This window comes from Microtus pennsylvanicus, chromosome 14, assembly GCF_037038515.1.
Source record: "Microtus pennsylvanicus isolate mMicPen1 chromosome 14, mMicPen1.hap1, whole genome shotgun sequence".
NCBI classification, from domain to species: domain Eukaryota; kingdom Metazoa; phylum Chordata; class Mammalia; order Rodentia; family Cricetidae; genus Microtus; species Microtus pennsylvanicus.
In genome coordinates, this window is record NC_134592.1 from 41,057,152 (window position 1) to 41,080,818 (window position 23,667).

At 42.9% G+C, this 23,667-nt stretch overlaps 1 protein-coding gene across 5 annotated transcripts in view; it reads right to left on the reverse strand.

Moving 5' to 3' along the window:
• Syt16 (synaptotagmin 16) overlaps nucleotides 1-23,667 on the reverse strand; it is a 234,854-nt gene that overhangs the window by 110,047 nt on the left and 101,140 nt on the right. For all 5 annotated transcript variants that reach the window (XM_075948757.1, XM_075948756.1, XM_075948755.1 and 2 more), the window contains exon 2: nucleotides 3,642-3,824. In XM_075948757.1, coding sequence (XP_075804872.1) covers nucleotides 3,642-3,824 — 183 coding nt within the window. The remainder of the gene's footprint in view (nucleotides 1-3,641; nucleotides 3,825-23,667) is intronic.

Here is a 23,667-nt window from a genome sequence, read left to right on the forward strand (position 1 = left end):
AGACTCTCCCTCATCACCTCTTGGTGGTCAGTCAGGCTGCAGGGACAGCACAACCGATAAGGAAAGTGCAGAGCTCTTAAGGAACTGTAAGGCGATGGGGCTGGGGCTGTAGATCAGTTGGTGAGGATCAGAAGTGTAAGTCATTCTTGGGAGCCCAGCGGGATGGCTCACATCAGAGAAAGGTACTTGTTGCCAAGGCTGATGATCCAAGTTGGAGCCACAAAACTCACATGTCAAAAGGCCAGAACCATCCTACAAGGTGCTCTCTGATCTCCACCTATGTTGGTAATCATGGGCACGTGCAAGAAAAATCTTTGGTATTTATAAACGCACACAAAACATGATTAATAATAAAAAATTAAAGATAATTCTCAGTTATACCACAAGTCTAATGCCAGTATGGGCTACATGAAACCCTGTTTCAAATAACAAAGCTTCAGAAGAAACAAAATAAAATCCATTTCCATTGATTTATATTCCCTTTCTCTCTCTCTCTCTCTCTCTCTCTCTCTCTCTCTCTCTCTCTCTCTGTCTGTCTCTCTCTCTCTTTCTCCTCTCACTGTGGGATTATATTTTCAATCAGTTTCTCATCTCCAAGTTGAAGAATGCCTTCTTTGTTCCAAGTGATAGTTCCCCAAAATAATCCCTCCCAGGGATTCACACAGCACCTTAAATAAAGCAAGCAAATAAGACGTGTGGAATACTGGGTCTGGCCACAGCAATAGAGAGTGCTAAATAAATGTCAGCTGCCAGCTGTCACTGCTCCTGCCTGTGTTACTAGGAAGATACCGTCTCACCGTGTCTTCTCCTTTCTAATTCCAGGCACCGTGATACGAGTAGACCTCTGACTATGGAAAAACACATAGCCTAGAGGAAGATGCAGTGTTTGTCGGGCAAATTGTTTTGCACAGCAGATGCAGAAAACAAACCACTGCTCCTTCATCTCTGGTAGCACCAGATGAGTTAAGAGACTTCTCTCATGTTTCAATCCCTTGCATGGATTAGAATGGTTAATTAGTTGTGGGTGCTAAAGCCATCTTTTTAGTCCTTAAAATTTTTGGTTTCATACAGTACCATCTAAGAGTAGAATGGCCTAGATGATGTTTAATCTTTCTTATTAGGTCTCTTCCATTCACAGAGCCCCAGAAGTTGCTATGGCAACCCTATGAGCCAAATAGGATCACAGAAAGAGAGCTGGGAGAAACTAGTCCAGACTTATCAATTTGCAAATGAGGACTTAAGGCCCAGAGAGGTGAAGTGGATTCCCAAAATACTGTGTGACCAATTAGCAGCAAAGCAAGCTCCAAGGGTCTGCCCCGGGCTTCTCTCCACCACACAGAGCTGCCTTCCTTCCTTAATGCTTGTCAAAATATGTAAGGAACATCCTGACTTCATAGAGAGATTAGTGCATTCGAGATGACAATTAAAGAAAATAACAAAGGTTAGGTAAAATGTTGAAGAAAAGTGTGTTTTCCATGGCTTTTGATCCATGACAATGAACCCTTTCAAAGAAGCGATGTCAAAGGAAGGTGTTGACTTCTCAGGGTCATCTGAAGAAGCTCCTGATTCGGCCCCTTCTAAAGCTACTCCTGGTGATTCTGCCCTGAGTCTGAGACTAGAACACGGTGTGCCTTCTCATTAGTGTTCCAATGTGGTCTTAAAATCTCAATGCTTTTGCAGGTATAATTTAGAATTGTCCCTAAAACACTCAAATTAAGCAAGTAAAACAAGAGGAAAAGGGTGTGTTTCAAATAGCTCCAACCTTAGTCTGAGTTGTTATTGTTTGTGAAGGCAAACACCTCGTCAGCCTCAACCTCCCATCTTAAGTAAAGAATATAATGTATTGGCATATGGCATCTGCGTCAGAACGCTTCCTTGTTTGCTCAACAACTATAGGTAAAGTTCCACAAGGACCTTCACGGTAGATGCTACACCAGAACCTTTATAAAATAAATCATTTATTCTAAGACAACCTTGTTGGGATCCAATAATCCCAACATGCAGATAAAGAGAGACCGGAAGTCAGAATGGTTCCCTCATTCACCAAGGTCACATCAGAGTCGCAGTCAGAGCCAAGGGAGAAGAATCATTCTGAAGTCCACCTCCTTATCAGACTATGGCCGAGCAATACCTCCCTTAACCTAGACCCAGCTGGGATAGTAGTGGCTAAAGGATCCACAAGTCCCTGATTGTATACAACAGAGTCCATAAACTAATCTGTTCTATGTTCTAAAGATGAGTCAGATGCTTTGAATGGAGTTCAAAAGGGCAAGACACCAGCAGCAGCACGGATCATCTGCCAGCTGCTCCACCCTTGCCGGTGATGGACTCCACAGTGACTCTAAAACATGCTCGCTCCCTCTTCGATACTCTGTCCCTCCAAGAGTGAAGCCTCATTCCCAGTCCCCTGGGCACAGACTAGAGTCAGTGAAAAACAGAAGGGGACAGAAGAAACAATGTTTGACTTTGTAGATGCGGTTGTAAAAGGGAACTGTGGCTCCCCCTTACTCCCTGTGGGTCTTGAGCTCAGAAACCAGTTGCTATGCCGTGAAAATTCAAGGAGCCCTGGAGGCATCCACACAACTGCAGCTGAGCCTCCAGCCGCTCTGCAAGGGTTTGTGCCCACTGACTTACTTACCTGCAGCCTCTTAAGAGACCCTGATCTAGAACATCCAACTAAGACACTCTTATGTTTCCAAAACTACAAAAAAAGTTTAGATAATATGTATGCTATTAAGTTTTGAGTGGTCTGTCATGGCACAATAGATAACTGGCCTGCTTAAACATCTAAAGTATGTCCCTACTATCAATAAAGCTGCTTAAACATCTAAAGTATGTCCCTACTACCAATAAAGCTAAATGAACTGTGGCTACAAAAGCTGCCCTATCAATGATCCAAATGTTCTGTCTGGTCCACAGCTCCCCTGGAACTGGAGGGTATGTTCTCACAGCCTTGGACCTACCCCAAACTCTTCCTTGACCAGTTCCAACACATAACCTGAGGGGCGTGTGAGAGGAGGGTGAAAATCTGGCTACCAAGAGCTGGAGTGTTTCCATGTCTAATCTCCCTGGGTAGCAACCCGGACCCTGTGATGGTGTCTCCAAGACCAAATTCTATACTTAAGCAACTGAAAAAATATGTCCTTCAAGAGAACCAAGTTATTTCTTCAGGTGACTTCCCCCTCATCAAATAGAGTTAGTTATGGAAACTGAAATTTTCTCTCTGGAAAGGGGACTACTATGTTTCAAGATGGGAATGGCCCTCAGACACTGAATATCTAAAAAAAACAGCTAATGCAGCAACAAGTCAGTATTGTTCCATCATGAAGGCAAAACACTTTCAAATTTCTGCCCATCAACACACACTTTTTCTCCTTCTGTGGTGGTAGTGGGGGGGCGTTCTTCAAGCTAAGGATCTAAAGAGCAGAGCAAATGGAGGTCCTCCCCATCAGCTCTACGGACACCGGGAGGAGCTAAGGCGTCCTTTGGTGGTGCCGTTTATCATATCTACCACAGCTATGGCAGGCCAGTTCAGCTGTGAATTCTCATGGGGCCACCTTGGAAAGAGAGCAGCTTTTTTAGCTCCTCAAATGGCAGCATCAGGTTGCCAGGCTCAGGAGAACATAAAACATGGAGCTTACCCAGGCCTGGGTGGCCCCCAGTCTTGTCTCTCAAAGACTGCTTTCTCTTGCCTCTTTGTTCCAGGTGTGGGTGGCCTCTTATGGTCTCAAAGCACAGCTTCTTGTTGATGAAGAGCGCGAGGACAGCCAGGAGGACAACAAAGACCCCTACGGCAGACAGGAAGCCGATGGCTTCAGGAGTGACTGGCAAGAAAACACAGTGGAGAGAAGAAAATGTCACCACTATTACAACAACCCAACTTCTGCTCCTCACTACGGAATAGACTGTGCAGCCTGTCTCTTGGTAACATCCCCAAAAGGAGCTAAAGGGAAAAAGAGGGGCTGTGACTGGGTTCACCTCACTAGGCAGATTTCTCACAGGACAGACACCATGTCTTTGCATGTGGGGTTTCTTCAACATGAAACACCACTTTTCGTAACAGGGCCCCCAGACCTTAGCACAACTGACTCCATGATGGAAGTACCATTCAGGCAGTAAAACCCAGCAGTCGGGTCCACCTTTGAGGAATTTTCTTGATTGGATCACAAGAGATGAGAAGACCCACCCTAAATCGGGGCCTCAGGTTCTGGTGGCAGCCCACACAAAAAAAAAAACCATGGAAGAAGGAAGTTTTTGTCTTTTGCCTATTTGCCCTCACTCTCTTTAGAAGGTTCCTCTATCTTGTTCCTGAAGCATCCCTTCTCTGGTGTTAAAAATCTACTCTCCTATAAGTAGATATTACATGTAAAGCAAAAAATAGCCAGGCTACAGTTCACAGCTCCAGAGAAGACCCTAAGAGGAACATAAAGATTTCCCTGGGAAGCAGAAAAAGAGGAGATCTCCTGGGTAAACAGGAGGAGGAGAGTAGGGGGAGGGGATCAATTCACAACCATCTATAGTTGGATACAAAGCCTTCTTCTGACCTCCAACTGACGCCTGCGCTTTAAACGACAACCCTTTACAGATACACATTTCTTATCCACGCTAAAAAATGTCTCGCTGCAGTGAGAGAACCCCACCACCAATGGCGGTCCACTGTACATTTCCAGCGATGCCCTCGGCGCCTCGCAACCGATGGTACGGCCATCCCTGGTCCGACCGCAGTTACCAGGGCCGTGTCTTGCACCAGCTGTAGCCCATAGGTATCAAGCAGCACTCTGCCCGAATCCAAAAGACCGTAGTTCTGATCGTCCAACAGGACTAGAAGTGTCTCGGGCATCGGCAGGGACGGAAGTCAACTCCAGCGCCACGCCTGCCTTATGAGACCGCCCAACACTGATCACTCCAGGTTTCTCCGTACGGTGGCGCATCTGTTTTACAGAACAGATACTGACACGGTTATCGTCCTAAATTGAACCATTGCTATCTTCGGTAAACTGCTACCGCAGCCCGTGGTTCAATGAGGGTTCTTGTATTCCTCCCCGCATTCCCCAGACAAAAGTGCGAATCGGAGTCGCTCGCTTTCCTGGTAAACTTTGAAGTTGTTTTTCTGTTCAATTTTGCATTTTATGTTTAAGGAGGGATTTTTAAATTTACATTTATTAACATCTTTACTTAGTGTGTATATCGCAGACGCGCAGTTAGAGGCATATTTGCCGAGGGAGGGGTGAAGGGGGAAGTCAAAGGACAACTATGTGGAATCACTTCCTCCTACCATGTGTCCAGGGCATTCAGCCTGGATCATCCGGGAGGCAGCAAGCTCCTTTACTGGATAAAATGTATTTTGAGGATACTTGCTCTCTATATGCACCCCTTCCTTTTTCTTCTGTCACCATTTTTTTGTTTTGTTTGTTTGTTTGTTTGTTTGTTTGTTTTGCTTGCCATCACCACCCACGGAAGTTCCTGCAGGATGGCTCTGATGCTGTGGGAATTGTGCCTCTTTGCCAGCACTGCCATGGCTCTTGGGTCCACCACTCCAGTTGAACTGTTCACATCACTCGTACTGACTTTTATTACAAACGTGACAGACGAGGTGCTTCTGGGAATTTAGGTACATAGGTGAATCACAGAAGAGATCATTGGGATTTGGGAGCAAGGCTCAACCATCATCTGCAGACAGCTAGTCTCCATTTTGAAGGACAGCTCCTGACCTGCTATTGGGCCTATGCACGCACTGGCTTTGTGGGAGCCTAGGCAGTTTGGATGCTCAACTTACTAGACCTGGATGGAGGTGGGGGTTCCTTGGACTTCCCACAGGCCAGGGAACCCTGATTGCTTTTCGGGCTGGGGGGAGACTTAATTGGGGGAGGGGGAGGGAAATGGGAGGCGGTGGCGGGGAAGAGACAGAAATCTTTAATAAATAAATAAATTAAAAAAAAAAAACAAACATTTGACAATGAGCCAACCAAGTTGCCGGGCGACCTGAATTGCCTATCATGAGCTGGCTGTTACTGGACTCACCCAGTCATAAAGACAAGCACAGCAGCTGTCTATTATCCTATAGAAGTGGTACATACGTGATCAGGCCTAAGCGGGTCCTGAAGGCCCAAGCAATGAAGAAGTTGCCCAAGTGCCCCTGGTTTCCACTCCTGCTTCAATGCTGTCTGCTGCCAAGCACGCACCTAGAGCCTCATGGGGCGTTCCCTGTGATCTATTGACTGAGAAGAGCAGACTAGGGCTAGCTTTACTGATGGTTCTACACGTTACACAGGTACCATCCAGCAGTAGGCAGCTGCAGCATTACAACCCCTTTCGGGGACAACCCTGAAAGATGCTGGCAAAGGGAAATCTTCACAGTGGGCAGAATTCCAGGCAGACACATGGTCATCTAGTTTGTTTGTAAGGAGAGATGGCCAGATGTGCAGTTGTTCACTGATTCATGGGCTGTAGCCCACGGACTGACTGAATGGTCAGGGACTCTGAAAGAACACAATTGGAAAATTGATGAGAAAAGCATCTGGGGAAGAAGTATGTGGATAGATCTTGCCAAATGGGCAACGGATGTGAAGATGCTTGTGTCCCGTGTAAATGCTCATCATTAGGTGACTTCGGCAGAGGAGGGCTTCAGTAATCAAGTAGATAGGACGACCCATTCTATGGCCAGTCAGCCTCGCTCCCCAGCCATTCCTGCCATTGCCCAATGGACACTTGAACAAAGTGGCCAGGCGGCAGAGATGGGAGTTATGCATGGGTTCAGTATCACTGACTTGCACTCACCAAGGTTGACCTTAGCTGTGCTAAGCATAAGATCTGCCAATAGCTGAGACCAACACTGAGCCCCAGCTAGGGCACCATCCTCCAGGGTGACTAGCCTGCAACCTGATGGCAGGCTGATTACATTGGGCAACACACTCCGTGGAAAAGACAACTCTTTTTCCTTACTGGGGTAGATACTTGATCCGTTATGGATTTACCTTTCCTGCATGTAATACTTCTGTCAAAACCACCATCTGTGGACTTACAGTGTGCTTTATCCACCAACATGGTATTCCACACAGTATTGCTTCTGACCAAGGAACTCACTTCTCAGCAAAAAAAAAGTGTGATAGAACCATGATCATAGAATCCACTGCTCTTACCTTGTTCCCCACTGTCCTGGAACAGGTGGCCTGACTGAAAGATGGAATAGCCTTTTGAGGACACAATTACAGTGCCAATTGGGTGACATCAGCATGGAGGGCTATGTCAGGGTTCTCCAGAAGGCAATAAATGCTTTGAATCAATGTCCAGTATATAGTACTATTCCCCCTGTAGTTAGGTCCAAGAATCAAGGATTGGAAAAAGGGAAAGTTCCATCCACTCTCATCCCTCCCAAGTAATCCATTAAGAAAGTTTTTTGCCTCTCTTGGGTATATTCCCAAGAGTGGTATTGCTGGGTCCAGGGGTAAGTTGATCCCGAATTTCCTGAGAAACCGCCATACTGCCTTCCAAAGTGGTTGCACAAGTTTGCATTCCCACCAGCAATGGATGAGTGTACCCCTTTCTCCACAACCTCTCCAACAAAGGCTATAACTGGTATTTTTGATTTTAGCCATTCTGACAGGTGTAAGATGGTATCTTAAAGTTGTCTTGATTTGCATTTCCCACCAAGAGAGGCCTTATCATACAACAAAAGTATATGCTCTACAATGTTCATAGCAGCATTGTTTGTGATAGCCAGAACCTGGAAACAACCTAGATGCCCTTCAATGGAAGAATGGATGAAGAAAGTATGGAATTTATACATATTAGAGTACTACTCAGCAATAAAAAACAAGGACTTCATGAATTTTGCATACAAATGGATGGAAATAGAAAACACTATCCTGAGTGAGGTAAGCCAGACCCAAAAAGAGGAACATGGGATGTACTCACTCATATTTGGTTTCTAGCCATAAACCAAGTACATTGAGCTTATAATTAGTGATCCTAGAGAAGCTAAATAAGGAGAACCCAAAGAAAAACATATAGGCATCCTCCTGAATATTAACCTTCAGCAAGCGATGAAAGGAGACAGAGACAGAGACCCAAATTGGAGCACAGGACTGAAATCTCAAGGTCTAAATCAGGAGCAGAAGGAGAGAAAGCACGAGCATGGAACTCAGGACCGCGAGGGGTGCACCCACACACTGAGACAATGGGGATGTTCTATCGGGAACTCACCAAGGCCAGCTGGCCGGGGTCTGGAAAAGCCTGGGATAAAACCGGACTCTCTGAACATAGCGGACAATGAGGACTACTGAGAACTCAAGAACAATGGCAATGGGTTTCTGATCCTACTGCACGCACTGGCTTTGTGGGAGCCTAGGCAGTTTGGATGCTCAACTTACTAGACCTGGATGGAGGTGGGGGTTCCTTGGACTTCCCACAGGACAGGGAACCCTGATTGCTTTTCGGGCTGGGGGGAGACTTAATTGGGGGAGGGGGAGGGAAATGGGAGGCGGTGGCGGGGAAGAGACAGAAAACTTTAATAAATAAATAAATTAAAAAAAACAGAAAAAAAAGATAATTGAAATAAAAAAAAAAAAGAAAGTTTTTTGCTTCCTGTTTACACAACCCTAAATTCTGCTGGCCTAAAAATTTCAGTTCCAGGGTAGAGAGTGCTCCTGCCAGAATCCACAATAAACATTCCATTGAACTGGAAGCTCGAATTTCCCCTCGTCACTGTGGACTTCTAATGTTTTTAAATCAACAGGCTAAGACAGGAATAACAGTTTTAGGAGGGGTGCTAGATCCAGATCACCATGGAAATTGGACTGCCTCTCTGCCATGGAGGTGAGGAGGATTATGTCTGGAATGCAGGAGATCCTTTAGGGCATATCCTGGTGCTATCATTAAAGTTAATGGGAAATTAAAACAGCATAATCAAGAAGGGTGAGAAAGGGCACAGACATGTCAGGATATGGGTCATTCCTCCAGGAAAGCAGCCAAGACCTGCTGAGGTGATTACAGAGGGTGACAAAAGTACAGAAAGGGTGGGAGAAGGAGGTAGCTATAAATCCCATCTAAGGTCACGTGACTAGTTGCAGAACTGAAGATTATGATTTGCATGGGTGTTCCTATTATATTTTGTGAAGATTGCATTTGTAAAGATATTTGTATTTTCTTTCAATTTCTCTAACGTCAATTTAGAGAATATCAATGTCTATCATAATGAAGTTTGAGATACTTAAAGTTAAAAGGATGTCCCCCAATGGATATCACCGCCTATTCTAAATTTGTAATGTGTTTGTGCTTGTATGAGGGATAGTTATATCATGTTAGGCATAATTATAACCTGGTTAAATACACAATGCATTTACAATTGTATGTGGGATGGTTATAGTTAGGCATTATTATGACTGGGTTATTGTTTTCATTTGAAAATTAATCATGAAAGAAGGAGAAATGATTGTGTGTCAAGTTGACAAGAGGTAGGTGTGACAGCTATTCTTGCTTGTCAGCTTGACAGTATCTAGAATGAAGTACCATCCAGAAACAGAGGGCACACCTGGAATGTAGATCTTCAGACAGGAAGAAGATAACATGCCTTTGATCCTTATCTTGAGGCTGGATAACACAGGCTTTTGATCTGGATCTTGAAGAGGAATGGCACACGCCCTTAATCCCATATCTTGAGGCATAACTTTCATCTGGGCCACACCTTCTTCTGGAAGCCGATATAAGCCTTCTTGTCCTCACCTTGCCAGCATATCCATCCCTTCACTGGCATTGAAGACTAATTCTTTGGGACTCCAACACATACAGAAGACCAGCGGAGACACCCAGACTGTGGGACTGACCAACTACAAGATCTTGGACTTTCCAGTCACAGCTGGCCATTGTTGGATTAGTTGGACTGTAGCCTGTGAGTTATTCTAATAAACTCCCTTTATCTATATTTTCTCTATCTCAAAGAAGGAGAGGGAGATTCATTTCCTAAATTCTGTGACTCTAGAAAACCCTGACTAATACAATATTCATTTTTCATAAATTGTTCTTGAAGAGCGAATGGCCATTCTTCTCTCTCTTTTAGTGACACATCTTCAATGTCCTCTAGACCCCAGCTAATTCTGTCATTGCCTAGACCTTTCTGGGCTTCTTCTAGCTCTTCCAACAGTCAGAAATTTTGAGGGACTTTTACTTCAGAGCCTGTGGTAGCCACCATCTTGCATGGCCATCACTCCTTTTCAGCATAGTTCTTAAAGAAGTTAAGGCTATGGGTTCAAAGGCCATCTTCACAGGACATGTAGCAGGAGTAGAGGACATTTCCTGGCATCTGCCCCAGGGGTCTCTCTGCTCAGGTCAGGTGCTCATGATCCGAAACTTATGATTTGGGATACTCATGCAAACAATACCTCCAAGCCAAGCCTTTGGGACTCCTAAGTGTAGAAATGAGCGGGTCTCTGATCTTTCTGCCTTCTCTTGTGCTCTTTCCCTTCGGTTGGTTTGCCTTGTTCAACTTCAGTGTGGTGGTTCTTGTTTTATCTTATTGTATTTTAGTTTGTTGTGTTTTGTTCTTATCTCTTAGAAGCCTGTTCTTTTCTGATAAGAGACAAAAAGGAAACGGATCCAGAGAGGGGATGTGGGAGAAACTGAGAGGAGTAATCAGGATATATCATATGAGAAGAGAATCAATCTTCAGTAAAGAGGGTCAGAGAAGACTACACATTCCTCTTTCCTCATATATTTGTGCTTATTAGTGATATTTCTTGAGCTGTTTCCATTTTTCTTTTCCTTTCTGTGAAATGTTTTGTGTGTGTGTTTAGTTTGGAATCACCAAGTTGAAAAGATATATTTCTAACCTGACAGTTGTACCATAGGTGAACTGTCAAATTGTGAAAGAATGAATTTCTAGTTCATAAAATTATATTTGTTTCTAAAATTAAATTAATCCCTGATAAAAGTTGCTTTTTTAGGAATTGGTCCCTGACCACTACAGTTTGATGCCATCTCCATCATGATTGACCTCTCTTACCATCGGGACTGCTATTCTCCTTGGCTAACTGTATACATGCGTATAGTGGAATAAATTGCTTCTCTAGCTCTGTTTTTTAAAAAGATGTGAATACAGTACACATAGAGGAAATTCCTCCCAAAATTTTAATCTTAATTTTTTGAAGTACAGATTTTATAGTATATGAATTTTAATTTAAAAATAAGCTTTATGTTCCAAAAATACCATTTTTAGAAAGATTGGAAGGAAATGTATGGGGAAAAGAATAATTCTAGTTTTCGAAGATTTGTTATAAATGATGATCCTCATGTTTGAACATTCTGCGATTTTATTATTCAACATTTAAAATTATAAATAGAGTCTAAATACTGTAAGAGTCATCAGAGCTCCCATCAGCACAGGGCTACAGCTGACACGCACCAGCGAACACAGCAAGCCAAGAGTTCTGACAATGCAAGCCAAAGCAGGTTTGATGTTTCGTTCGGGCCTACATGAAATTAGAAGCTCAGAAAGAAAAACCTTAAAGGCATTTTGCATCATATATAGCATATCATAGTGAAGAACAAATATTCCATATATCATCTGCTATGGATGACAAGGACACATATGTCATGAAACTTAGGTGCCATCTGCAGAGCAACTCATCTAATTATTCCAGTAATTACTGAATTGGAAATCAGATGGCTGTGAAGTTCGGTCACATAGTTCATGCTGAAAACTTCCTCAAAGTTAGCTATGTCTCTGGCAAGGCCCTGGAAGGCTCCATCTGTTGGTTTTTAAGCAAAAGCTCAAAGAACCCGTAGAGCATACAGTGATAGAGACAAGTCTTGTGTTGCCATCTCTAGATGTTTATAAATTCCCTTCCATGGTCAAACAAAGTTATTGGACTCAGAAGAACTGGGAAAAAGAAAGTGAAAACAACATTTAACAAAAATAGTAAGGTTGAAACCGGAAATAACTGAACAACTGCAACAGAAGAAAAATCAGACTCTTCGTTCCTCATGTGTAAAGTCTCTCATCACTACTCCAGGAAGCATGAGAAATTTCATTTAAAAAAAAAAAAAAAACAAGGAAGGAGAGATGGCCCTGTAAGATGGCAGCCACCACAGGCCCTTAAGCGTTCTGACTATTGGAAGAGCTGGATGAAGGTCAGGAAGGAGTAGACAAGGGCACAGTTGGCTGGGGTCTAGAGGACAGTGAAGCTGCGACAGACAGACAGGGATGGCTAATTGGCTCTTTAAGAACAATTCATAAAAAATGAGTGCAAGCCTTAAAATTGAATGTGGACCTAAATACCCAGAAGCACCTTGTCTGTCAGGTTTGTAATAAATGTCAGCAAGAGTGATTTTAGTAGTTCAACTGGAGTGGTGAGCCCAAGAGCCATGGCGGTGCTGGCAAAGAGGCACAATTCCCACAGCATCAGAGTCATCTGCAGGAATTCAGTGTGTGGTGATAGCAAAAAAAAAAGAACATGAAGCTGCCACCGCTGCCAAAAGGACAATATTACAGCAATTAGTCACCAGGGTTCCAGCCTCCAGTTCCCCCATCCAACCTAACTCTTCATTTTCCACAGTAGTAAATTTTCTAGATACATCTTTTAGGACCTCAAAGTCCTGGAGAGGGAGCTTTGACCAGACTTCATCCTGAGATACCATACAGATCCTAATTTCTTGCCCATTTGAAAGACCTAAGTTGTGTTGGGTAACGTCTCCTAATGAGTGTAACCAATGTCCAGTGTGTGCCTACTTGAATCAAGAAAGTGTGCAGTGGGCACAATTCACACAACTATACACAGACACAAGACACATCACACAGCCTGATGCTGGCTCCACTGTGCCCTCCAGCCACTACTGCAGGGTAGCCCTTAGAGCAAATAGTTCAATCTTCAGGTAGCAGCCCATGGAACTACTTCTGGATTTGGGTTACTTTGGCTTCACCCCTGCTTTCTTTCTTAAGTATTATGCCTTCTCGGCCATCATCCTGTCCCCGTTCCTCCACTCATACTCTTGATTGGAGCTTAGATTATAATCCTCCAATTCCCTCTATAATTGGCCTTCAGTGAAGAATTCAGAGCTTCCCATTCCCCCCCCCCATACCTTATCAGAGGGTGCTGTTTCTCCTTCCTCCTCAACTCCCTAGTTGTCACAACTTGACACTTGCTGTGGCCCAAATAATCAAAGCAGGTTGGAAAGACCAGACCCCACTCACTGAGCCCCAAATCATACTTACCACCATTTCAGAAAGGGGGTACCTGTTCCTCAGCCTGCCACCACCACCAGCTTTGAGCTCAGGTCTCGAGGTGAACCAGTCAGTCAAGGGGCTGGTGAGACCTGGCAGAGCTCAGGGTCCACGGTGGTTACCCCTGGAGAAAGGCCACCCCAACAGTCCTAACACACAATTCTGTCTGTTCCTTTTCTACTTATTGCTTTACTTTTACATGCTGAAGAGGTTTGCACGGGCTCTCGTGGTCACCCTGAAGTGGAGCTAGACAGCTGGAACATGAGGCTCTGACCCTGGGGACTCTGCTTTCTGTACCACTCTTCAGGCCTTCTACAGAAACCCAGAGGAGCTCTATGTCACGGGGTTTTCTTATCAATGGATCTGGTCTCCTGCTCACTGCCAAGTTTTCCACTCTGTTCAGGAGCACTAAATGCTGAGCTGTGGATGCACACCTAATAAATACAACTCACAAGGCAAAAAGAAAAAAAGAGAGGGGGTGGCTGGAGAGATGATTCAATGGATAAAATATATGTTATGCAAACATGTTATGCTATTAGTTATGTTATGAAGACCTAAGTTTGATCCCCAAAGGGCTTGTAAAAGTTGTGTGTGGCTGTCCACACCTGTGACTCCAACCCTAGGCAAATCCAAGAAGACTACTGGCAAGTTTCAGTGAGACCTGGGCTCAAAAACTGAGGTAGAAAAATAGAGAAAGAAAACTAAATTCAATGCCTGGCTTCCACATGTGGCACAAGGATAAGAATACCTGCATATACACATGCAAGCATATGCATACATTGTACAGAAGAGAGAGAGAGAGAGAGAGAGAGAGAGAGAGAGAGAGAGAGAGAGAGAGAGAACGCACAAGGTTAAATAAACCACTCAAGAATTCCTATCAAGGGGCTGGAGAGATGGTTCAGTAGTTAAGAACACTGACTACTCTTCCAGAGAACTCGGGTTCAGTTCCCAGCACCCACATAGCAGCTCATAGCTGTCTATAACTCCAGTTTCAGGGAACCTGAAACCCATAGCAAAACACTAATGCACATAAAATAAAATTTAAGGTGGGTGGTCCTTGGACTTCCCACAGGGCAGGGAACCCTGATTGCTCTTCGGGCTGATGAGGGAGGGGGACTTGATTGGGGGAGGGGGAAGGAAATGGGAGGCGGTGGCGGGGAGGAGGCAGAAATCTTTAATAAATAAATAAATAAAAACATTGAAAAAAGTCCTGTTTTTTAAAAACAGAATTTTTATCAAATAAGAGCTGTAATTCCTACTCTTTTCCCTATACAAAACTTCTGCAATAAAAAAATAAATATAAGAACAGTATCTTTGATATTTGAAAGCATACTGTATTATGGTTCTAATTTGGGGCATAATTAAATGATATATACTCAATAGCCTTCATGGATAAATGATAATCTTAGAACTGTGAAATATTTCATACGTGTGTGCACGCATACACACTTATATCCACACGCTGTGAGGGAATGTGCAGCCCCACTTAAACCTTCATCCTAGGAATAGCTAACAAGGGTAAGTTAACTACGTGTTCAAACAAATTCTTTGGAAGTAAAAAATAGACTTTTCAAAAAATAGGGGAGAAGGAATGGCTTAATGAAACCTAAGTGAGATTTTAACATGTTCCAAAATAAAACATAGCAACATATGGAGTCACTAGCAACCAATCATCTCTCAAAACACTTGAGAATACATTTGGGGGATGCACGGAGAGCTATCTTTAATATAGTAATATATGTGTTGAAATGTGTCCATCTTCTTCTGACAATTAAGTGGTATAACCTATCTGATTTACATGTTCAACTACAAATTCTCACTTAGCTTACACACAAACACTCACAAACGCACACACTTCTAGAAGTCAAGACTCATCAACCAAGCTTGATCTCTTTTTTCCCTTACTGCTCAAACATACCAGTTTGGAAGTAACACTTGAAAATGGCAGAAAGGCAGCAATGTCTTCCACAAACAGAAGCTCTGAGGCTTTGGGACCTGCCTCCCCTAGACACTGTGATAGCTCCCTACCGGCCCAGACATTCTTCATCTTCCCAGAAGGAAAAGAAGATAGAGAAGAAGCTCAAGGGATTAGGTTATTCTGCCAGTTTTTAAAGCCACTGCCAACATTTCTACACTGTCGGAATCTCACTAGCATGCTCTGAATTGAATTGAGCAATATATTGGTCTTGTACAATTTAGCCTTTGCAAAGAACCCTGAATAGTTAGCATGGAGCAATCACATTCATTACCATCTGACATTACTCAGTTTAATAAACTCATGATAAAATTGGAAACATGTACCCAATAAAAATGTATATTATGAAAATATCAGAGCTTATAAAGTTGTATGATGTAGGTGGGATTTTTTTATGTCTTTGAAAATAGAATTTCTTTTCATACAATATATTCTGATCATGGTTTCTCCTCCCCCAACTCATCCCAGATCTTTGGCACCTCCCCACCCACCTAAATCCTCTTCCTTTCTTTCTCTCCCTGTCTCTCATTGAAAAACAAACAGACATCTCAAAAATATAAATAAGATAAAATAAAAACAAAGAAAGAATTGGGTACAACATCCAAACAAGAAATAGAGAGTCACACAAAAAGCACAAGAAACACATATTGACACAGATACACACATTCATACGCATGGGAATCCCACAAAAACATAAAAACATTGGAAGCCATAATATATAAGCAAAATACCTGTAAGATTCTTTTTTAAAAAAATGCCATGACAAAACATTGTGAGAAAAACAAAAACAAACAAACAAACAAAAACTCCAGAAATACCACTGAGTTGGGTTTGTGTGGTCCAGGTACTGCCCTTAAGAGTGGGTCGTCTCTTCAGTGACTCTGTTGAAGAAAACTAACTGCAAGTGCTTATCAATTGGGAATCACTCCAGGTTAGGGATAGGGGTTGGTGTTTACTTCTCTCAGTACTGGGGCTCCATCGAGCTTAGACTTGTGCATGCTGCCTCAGTCTATGTGAGTTCATATGAGCATCAGTCTTGCTGTATCTAGAAGACCTTGTTTCCTTGGCGTCTTCTAACCCCACTGGCTCTTACAATCTTTCTGCTCCTCTCATGCAGGGTTCCCTGAGTCTTGAGGGGAAGGAATTGATGGAGACATCCCATCTAGGACTGAGTGTTCCAAGGTCTCTCACTCTCTAAACATTGTCCAGCTGCAGGGCTCTGTATTTGTTGAGATGGTTTTTAGATCAATCAGGGGAATTTAATTTTCAGATAAATAGATTTTGGTAATGAGAGCAATTTAGAAGGAAGTCTACTTCAGATGGATAAAATATCTTAGAATAATATTCAACTTTCTTCAACACTCCAAAACAAATGCATTTGGAGAACATTTGGAGTGAATATAATTTTGATTTGTTTATGACTTCTTTATTTTTCAACTCACAGAAGACTACCCACACAGGGAGACTAAAATTTTAACAGAATTGTTTGAAACTAATCCAATCCCTTTTTGGAGAAAAAAGTAAATCCATTTTCTTGCACCCTAGAGCAATTCAATACTTTAATGATTATTATGAAATGTTTGGTTTTTTCTAAAAAAAACTTTGCCCACTTACAAAAAGTAATGTTATAGGGTTAAATGTTCGAGGCTACAGAGAATGAGATCGCTAGACATGGAAAATTTAAAGGTCTTTCAACTTCTAATTTCATGTACAACACATTTTATTGTCTTCAGAAAATTACTTGTACACAGAAGCAAGTTTACCTTGTTGCTAAGAATTTGTTAGCTGAGAACATCAAAATCTATTGATACTTTAGCCAACATCAAAACTGTATAACCCCAACACTAAAATCAAGTATCTAGTGTTAGCATCCCTTTCTAAGGGGATATTGACATATGGCCTATGACAGACCATATGACAGCCACTTAGGTAACAAGGGCAATAAAATTGTCATGGTTTTCAAATAAAACAGGCACTTTTCAAACTGTTGTACCTTAGTAGAAGTACCTTCCAATGAGGCAACTCCTCTAGATGGATTTCTGGGTGGGGGGAAACAAAAGGCCTCTTCCAAAGCAGATGGGGGAGTCCAATCAATTCTCAGATTTCTCTACTCTAAGTATTTACTGGCTCTTTTTAATTACAAAAAGAAAAAAAAGACACCATAAATTGTCTGTTTTACTGTCTGTGCTAATTTCATTTCATTATATCCTCGGAGTAAGCTATTATTTTCCCACTGGTTCCCATGGCATTTTTCATTATCAGTTGCTAATTGTCTAGCATTCACATAGGAATGTGAACCAAGTAGGCTGCTGCGTGGGCTGAAGTTCTAGAGGAAGCTGAGCAGCAAGAGGATTCGGTATTGTTATTATTGTGACACATTAGAAAATTTCCACCCACTTACATGCCCACGTCACTCTCCTGCACATCATCCATATCCCGAGGGGCCGTGCACTGAAGCCTGGAAAGCCATCTGTACCAGGCATCCCACTGGTGACTATCATTCCGCATCAAGGGAAGATTATACATCGGGTCTGGCTCCACTTAGCATATGTGAGTGCTGATCGTCTAACATAACTATGAGAGATCTATTTAAGAGGTTCCTTGATTCCCCACCTTGAATAGCAGCACCTGGCTCAGCCAAAGGATACCTTCAAACTCCTCTCTTCCCCACCAGTTACACTGCCAGATTGAAGCCAGTCTAGAGAGCTAACCAATTCTTGAGATGTAAACAGGTTGAAGATTTTTAAATATATTTTGACATGAAGTGATTTTTAAAGTTATTCCCAATGGAAAGCTCCCCTCAACTTATTGGTTGCGCAATTCGAAGACTCTCCCAAAACAATGTAGGCTATTCCCATTGACCTTAGTCTCCTCCCAGAACCTGAAGGTAAGACCCTGTTTCTGAAGACATCACATACTTCAGGCACGAGAATTAGAGGAATCACATTGGAACTGACCTGGAAACCTCCTTCCTGAGGACTAGTTCTCATAGCACCCAACAGTGCTATGCAAGCTCTCAAGGGAGAAAAAAATCAATGGTCCTACTGAGCTGCAAAGTCTAGGAACCACAAAAATGACCATGGTGGCAAGATAGCCCCGAGGGTACAGCAGTACCATTTGTATCTCCGGGACAACCAACAGCCATCTCATCAGACTGAACTCCCACTTGACAGAAGGGAATTGTGCCTGGTACTATAAACCTATAAGCCAGTTAATTACCCATTGGTGATGGTCACAGACCCTGGAAAAGAACTACTACCGCCACTCTCCTAAACGAGCGTAATTCCCAACTGTGTTCTAAACCTCCACTTACATTCACAGGTTCTTATCTCTCACCAGAGAAGCTTCTTTCACATGAAATTCATGATTGTTCAAAATTCATGGAACTAATCACGGGGTGTCCACCCCAACCACCATATAACCCCATCTACAACATAACCGCATACACCTAAGGCTAGGGAACATCACAGAAGTAGGAAAAAACTATCTGGGTCAAAGGACCGGCGCATCTGCTGTGAAATAGTGTCTACTATTTATGACAGAAGCTGTACCTAAGAATCCCAAAAGTACTACTGTCACCTATACAAGTCCTGCCTGCGCAATGGCAACACGGTCACATGCCAGCGAGGATGGGGGAACTCTCACAAGGCTCTACTCCTAAGAAGAGCTATAAACAATTAATGGCTTCTGAAAGAAGGAAATCAGTATTTTCCCTGAAGAGTTGAAAGGTTGTCCAACCTCAAGTGGTCACCCCCAAACAAGTGGGCTTAGCAGGCTGTGTGTGTGTGTGTGTGTGTGTGTGTGTGTGTGTGTGTGTGTGTACATATATGCAACAAGTTTTAAAGAAGACAAGGTAATACATTTGAGGGGGAAAAGGCAGGGTGAAAACTGTGTAACTGTCATGCACATGCATGAAATTCTCAAAATAAAAAAAAATAATCTAAAAAATTATTCCCAATGGATCCCAATTGAATCTTGGTAGCTAACTATATTTATCTTTGTGGATTCAAAAAGTGCAAAACAAAAATCCATTAGAAGAGTCCAAACATAATATACTGCATGAGTAGGATCAAGAGGGAGTTGTCAAGGTCTTGTCATCACAATGCAAAGGCAGTGTCTTGATTCATGTTCTTTGCAGGCCCTGAGTTGCAGAGCCACAAGACACAAAGCTCTGGTTTATAGCACACTGGATGCTGATCACTTGTAGCAGAAAACCATGTCTTTCCTTTAATGGTCAACCAAGATGCTTTCAAACACTGACAAACCCAAAAGCCATAGCATAGCCTCAAGCAGCGCCCTCGGAAACCACCACAGTCCAGTTCCATTCCGGTACTTTACAGCTGAAGATGAGGATATTAAAATTCCCACAGATGTGCTCAGTTTGTGAATTGGCTCACTCCAATTAAACCAATGCAGGATTACCAAGCTTAGGGTTCAATTAATTCATCCTCATTTTCAAAATTCCTCTGAAACCTCCCGTGTCTCCATCACTCCATTCTCACCAGGCACATTTAAAGGCACTGTCCTCTGCGCATGGGCATATCTTTACACAGAGATCAGTACGTTTGCTCATTGTTTGTTTAAACCATGGGTAAGTCCCACTAGACTAGAGTACCGAAGCCATAGGTGGTACCCTCTTTACTCCTCACCTTCTTGATGCTTTGTTTGCAGAGAGCTGAAATCTGTGTTAGTTTAAATGAATGGGAATGTATAGCCTGTTCAGTTTCCCTTTATCTTAGATTAATTGATCTGTAGTATCCCTATCAGTTAATGGTCACTGAATTAGACAGAAAAAGATAAGCTTCTCAGGGCTCCTTCAGACAACAGGACCCTCGTGCTTGGTGGCTCCACCAATTAATGGCTCTGCTGCTCTGACCCTGTGGTTTTAGGTTCACTGGTGGTTCCAAGCCTGAAGCCAATGACCAAATGCACAGGCTACAAAAACCATTACTTTTCAAAACACACACAGAAGCCAGGCGGTGGTGGCGCATGCCTTTATTCCCAGCACTCGGGAGGCAGAGGCAGGCAGATATCTGTGAGTTCGAGGCTAGCCTGGTCTACAAGAGCTAGTTCCAGGACAGGAACCAAAAAAAGCTACGGAGAAACCCTGTCTTGAAAAAATAAAAAAATAAAATAAACACACACACACACACACACACACACAGCAGAGACCTAGCCACACAAGAGCTGACCTGCAGCCCCACTTCCCCACTTCTGATGGTGCTGGCTTACCCTACACTCCACTGTCTCCCCTAAAATCCTCCTCCACAACACTGCAGAATCTTCAAAGGAATGCTCTTCTTCTCCCCAAAGGCTCCAACCTCACCAAATGAGGAGGTCAAAGTGTTCCTCTATGATTGACAGCTGGCAGTCTCCATTCTAATGCCTATGATAACTGAGGTCACTACTCTGCCAAGTAACCCCTTTCTTCTTCGTCCATGTCTTCTCAGCAGACATTTTTTCTCACAAAAAAAAAGCCAACCTTGGTCCTGTGAGTATCTCATGAAAGTGCTATGCCTCCCAGATTTCTTTCTCTACCCTAAACAATGGTAGTTTTCTAGTTTCCCTCCTTATCCCCCATAGAACTGGACCTTGTCCTTAACAGCTTTGGGGTTTGAAAAGAAAGACAAGTAAGGTCTTTGAAAGAATGGCTTTGTAGCCTCTCCATTCATTCATTCATTCATTCATTCATTTACTGGTGGTACCTAGACTGTACATGCGAGGTAAGCATTCTGTCACTGAACTAGATTCCCAGGCCCCACCCCCAACCCCATGCCTGCTTCTCTGAGTGTTCACTGAAGCTTCCCACAGCTGCCAGCTCTGTAGGACATCTGGACAATAAAATGCAGAAGCCAGCAACAGAAAAACATTACCTGGGAGCGTTCTGCTTTAAAACTCATTTCTATTTGGTAGAGACCAAGCAGGACTGTGGGCATCTAAACACATGGCTTCTGAAGCCTATGAGGGGAGCAAGCAGAGAGAGCCACAGCATCCTGTAACACAAGCAAGGCAGACCAAAGCTTTCCAGAAAGGATGGAAAGACTTCAAAACATTTCTCTCTCATTTTTCCCCTTTCCACCGCCATGGCTAAGCTAGGAAAGGATGCTCTAAAAAGCATCATTTCAAACCCAAAAATATTCAGTGCATGACTTCCATGCGAATGCAGCCATCTAAACTCCTGCCGAGATTCTCTTTCAGAATCCCACTGTGAGGAGAAAAATGAAACAAGAAATGTATTTCTCAGCTTGGCTTTCATTATTCAGATCGAGTGGAATCCCATTTTGATAAGACCACTGATATCTCCACTGATATCTCCGCTGGAAAGGGTGGAGACTGAAGACAGCTTGTCCTTGAACATGAAGAACCAACCTGAGATGACTCCTTCAATAATTCAACAATTTATCGGGCATCCATTCATGACTGGGACTTGATGTCTAACCTCAAGAAGCTTAGTACAGATTTTCATAGAAGACTCCATTCACACAACACTTATTCTAGATCCAACAAGACTTGCAAATGGATTCTTGCTATGTGACTTAGCAAGAATCACTGCAGAACTTAGATTTAAAACACCCCATTATCTGCATCTGTAATTACTATGTTGTTAACGCTGCAATAAAAATAAGACCAAAGCTGAAAAGCGGATATTAAAGATGCCAAAGAAATTGGTGGAATATGCTGCCTTCTTACAATTTGATCAAAAAAAAAACAGTATATTCTGCTAATGTCTAATCATTGCTAATATTGATAACTAGGTTAGTTTAATTAATGAGAAATATTTTATATACAGTCCCAAAAGCCTTACTAACAAAGAAAAAAGCTCCAGATATTTTTCAGAGTGCTTGTTGATGTGTCTTAAAGTATCATTTTTAACATAAGATCATTTCAGCTGTCCACAAACTGGAAATTAAGGTCTAACCCCTACTTCCTTGTGGCAGAGATATGGGAACTTAATGTATAGGAAGAGCAAATCTGTATTAGGGAAATGATGCTGGAGTTTGCACACGGGGAACAGAAGAAGGCCAGGAGGGTAGGCAGTATGAAAATGAGCCACAGGAGCGAAAAGAAAAATTCCGTTTGGCTAGATAAGGGAAATTTCAGGGGCTTTGAAGCTGGAGCCTCGGCAAGGGAGAGTCCAATGAGAAACACTAAACAAGAGAATTCAGATCTTGCAACCAAGTCACTTTGAATTATGAAATTACAAGGAAGAATGGGAGGGCTAGTGATGACAAAAACAACAGCTACCATTCTCCAAGGCAAAGACCAGCCTTAAGAGGGAGGATGAAGGCAGGAGTCTAAATTACTACTGATCTCAAAAGGAGATGGTGTTTTGATAGGAGAACCGAGACTTGTGAAGTCCATGGAGGTCTTATGATAATAGTATCTCACTGTGGGTCACTAAGGAACACATACTGACTGGGGAGTTCTTTAACCCAAGGCAGGCCACAGGACAATAAAAGATGCTGGCATTTATGCAATATAACTATGATCAGGAACCTGTTTAATGGTGTCAGAAAGGCAGACACAGACATCCTCCCTTACTATAGCAATGCTCTGAGATGTCCAGACTGAGATGATATGGAAATATACTAACTACTCAATCCCAGCCAGCTTCCTGTGGACTGGACCTCCTGCCTCCAAAATGGCAGTCATCAGCCCAAGAATGGGGCAAATGCTGTGGTCAATCCAGGAACTGGGGAGGAGAAGCCTTTCCCTGACTGTTTAAGCAGATGTGTCGTCCCTAACCTAAGCCAAGGAAATGGCCCTACCCTTGTCAGCCATTCTGGTTCTCGGTTTGATCTGGGGACAGCTGGTCTAATGAGGATTCCAGGGAAGCTTGCCTACCCCTGCATGGGCTACAAACAGGAAACCCAGTAGGGGAAAAGCAGAGACCCAGCCAAGCAGGAACAGAATCTCCAGGGAAGCTACGCAGAACAAAGGCAAGCAGAGTCATAATTATTATATTTTGCACCTACTTGGCACTTGCTATGTGCCAGGTCCTTTACGCTCATTTAAGTTGAACAATGGTCCCGTGAAATTGAAATTATTATTATCATCCCTTAACAGATGAGACAAAGCTGAGCTGTAGAAAATGAGTGAAACACCCACAGTCACAAGGTAGTTAAGTGTCAGAGGCAGGATCTGACCCCAGCCCTCTAGCCTGAGTCCCCCGTTTGATCATTCGGTTAGCCTGCCACTTGCCATGGAACTTTTCAGAGGCTAGAATGTCATAGACTTAGCGACCATAAGCATGACAATTTTGGTCGGAAGTCTGAAGAGTAAACAGGAATATGGAATGACATGAGACCCATGAACACCAATTTGAGCCAACAGATGGAAATAGAAGAGAAAAAAACAACCAGGAAATAAAGGGGATGTCTCCTCAAAGGTCAAAGTTAAATTAAAAAAACACTTGCTGACCCTGAAAGTGATATATACATACATATATATATATATATATATATATATATATATATAA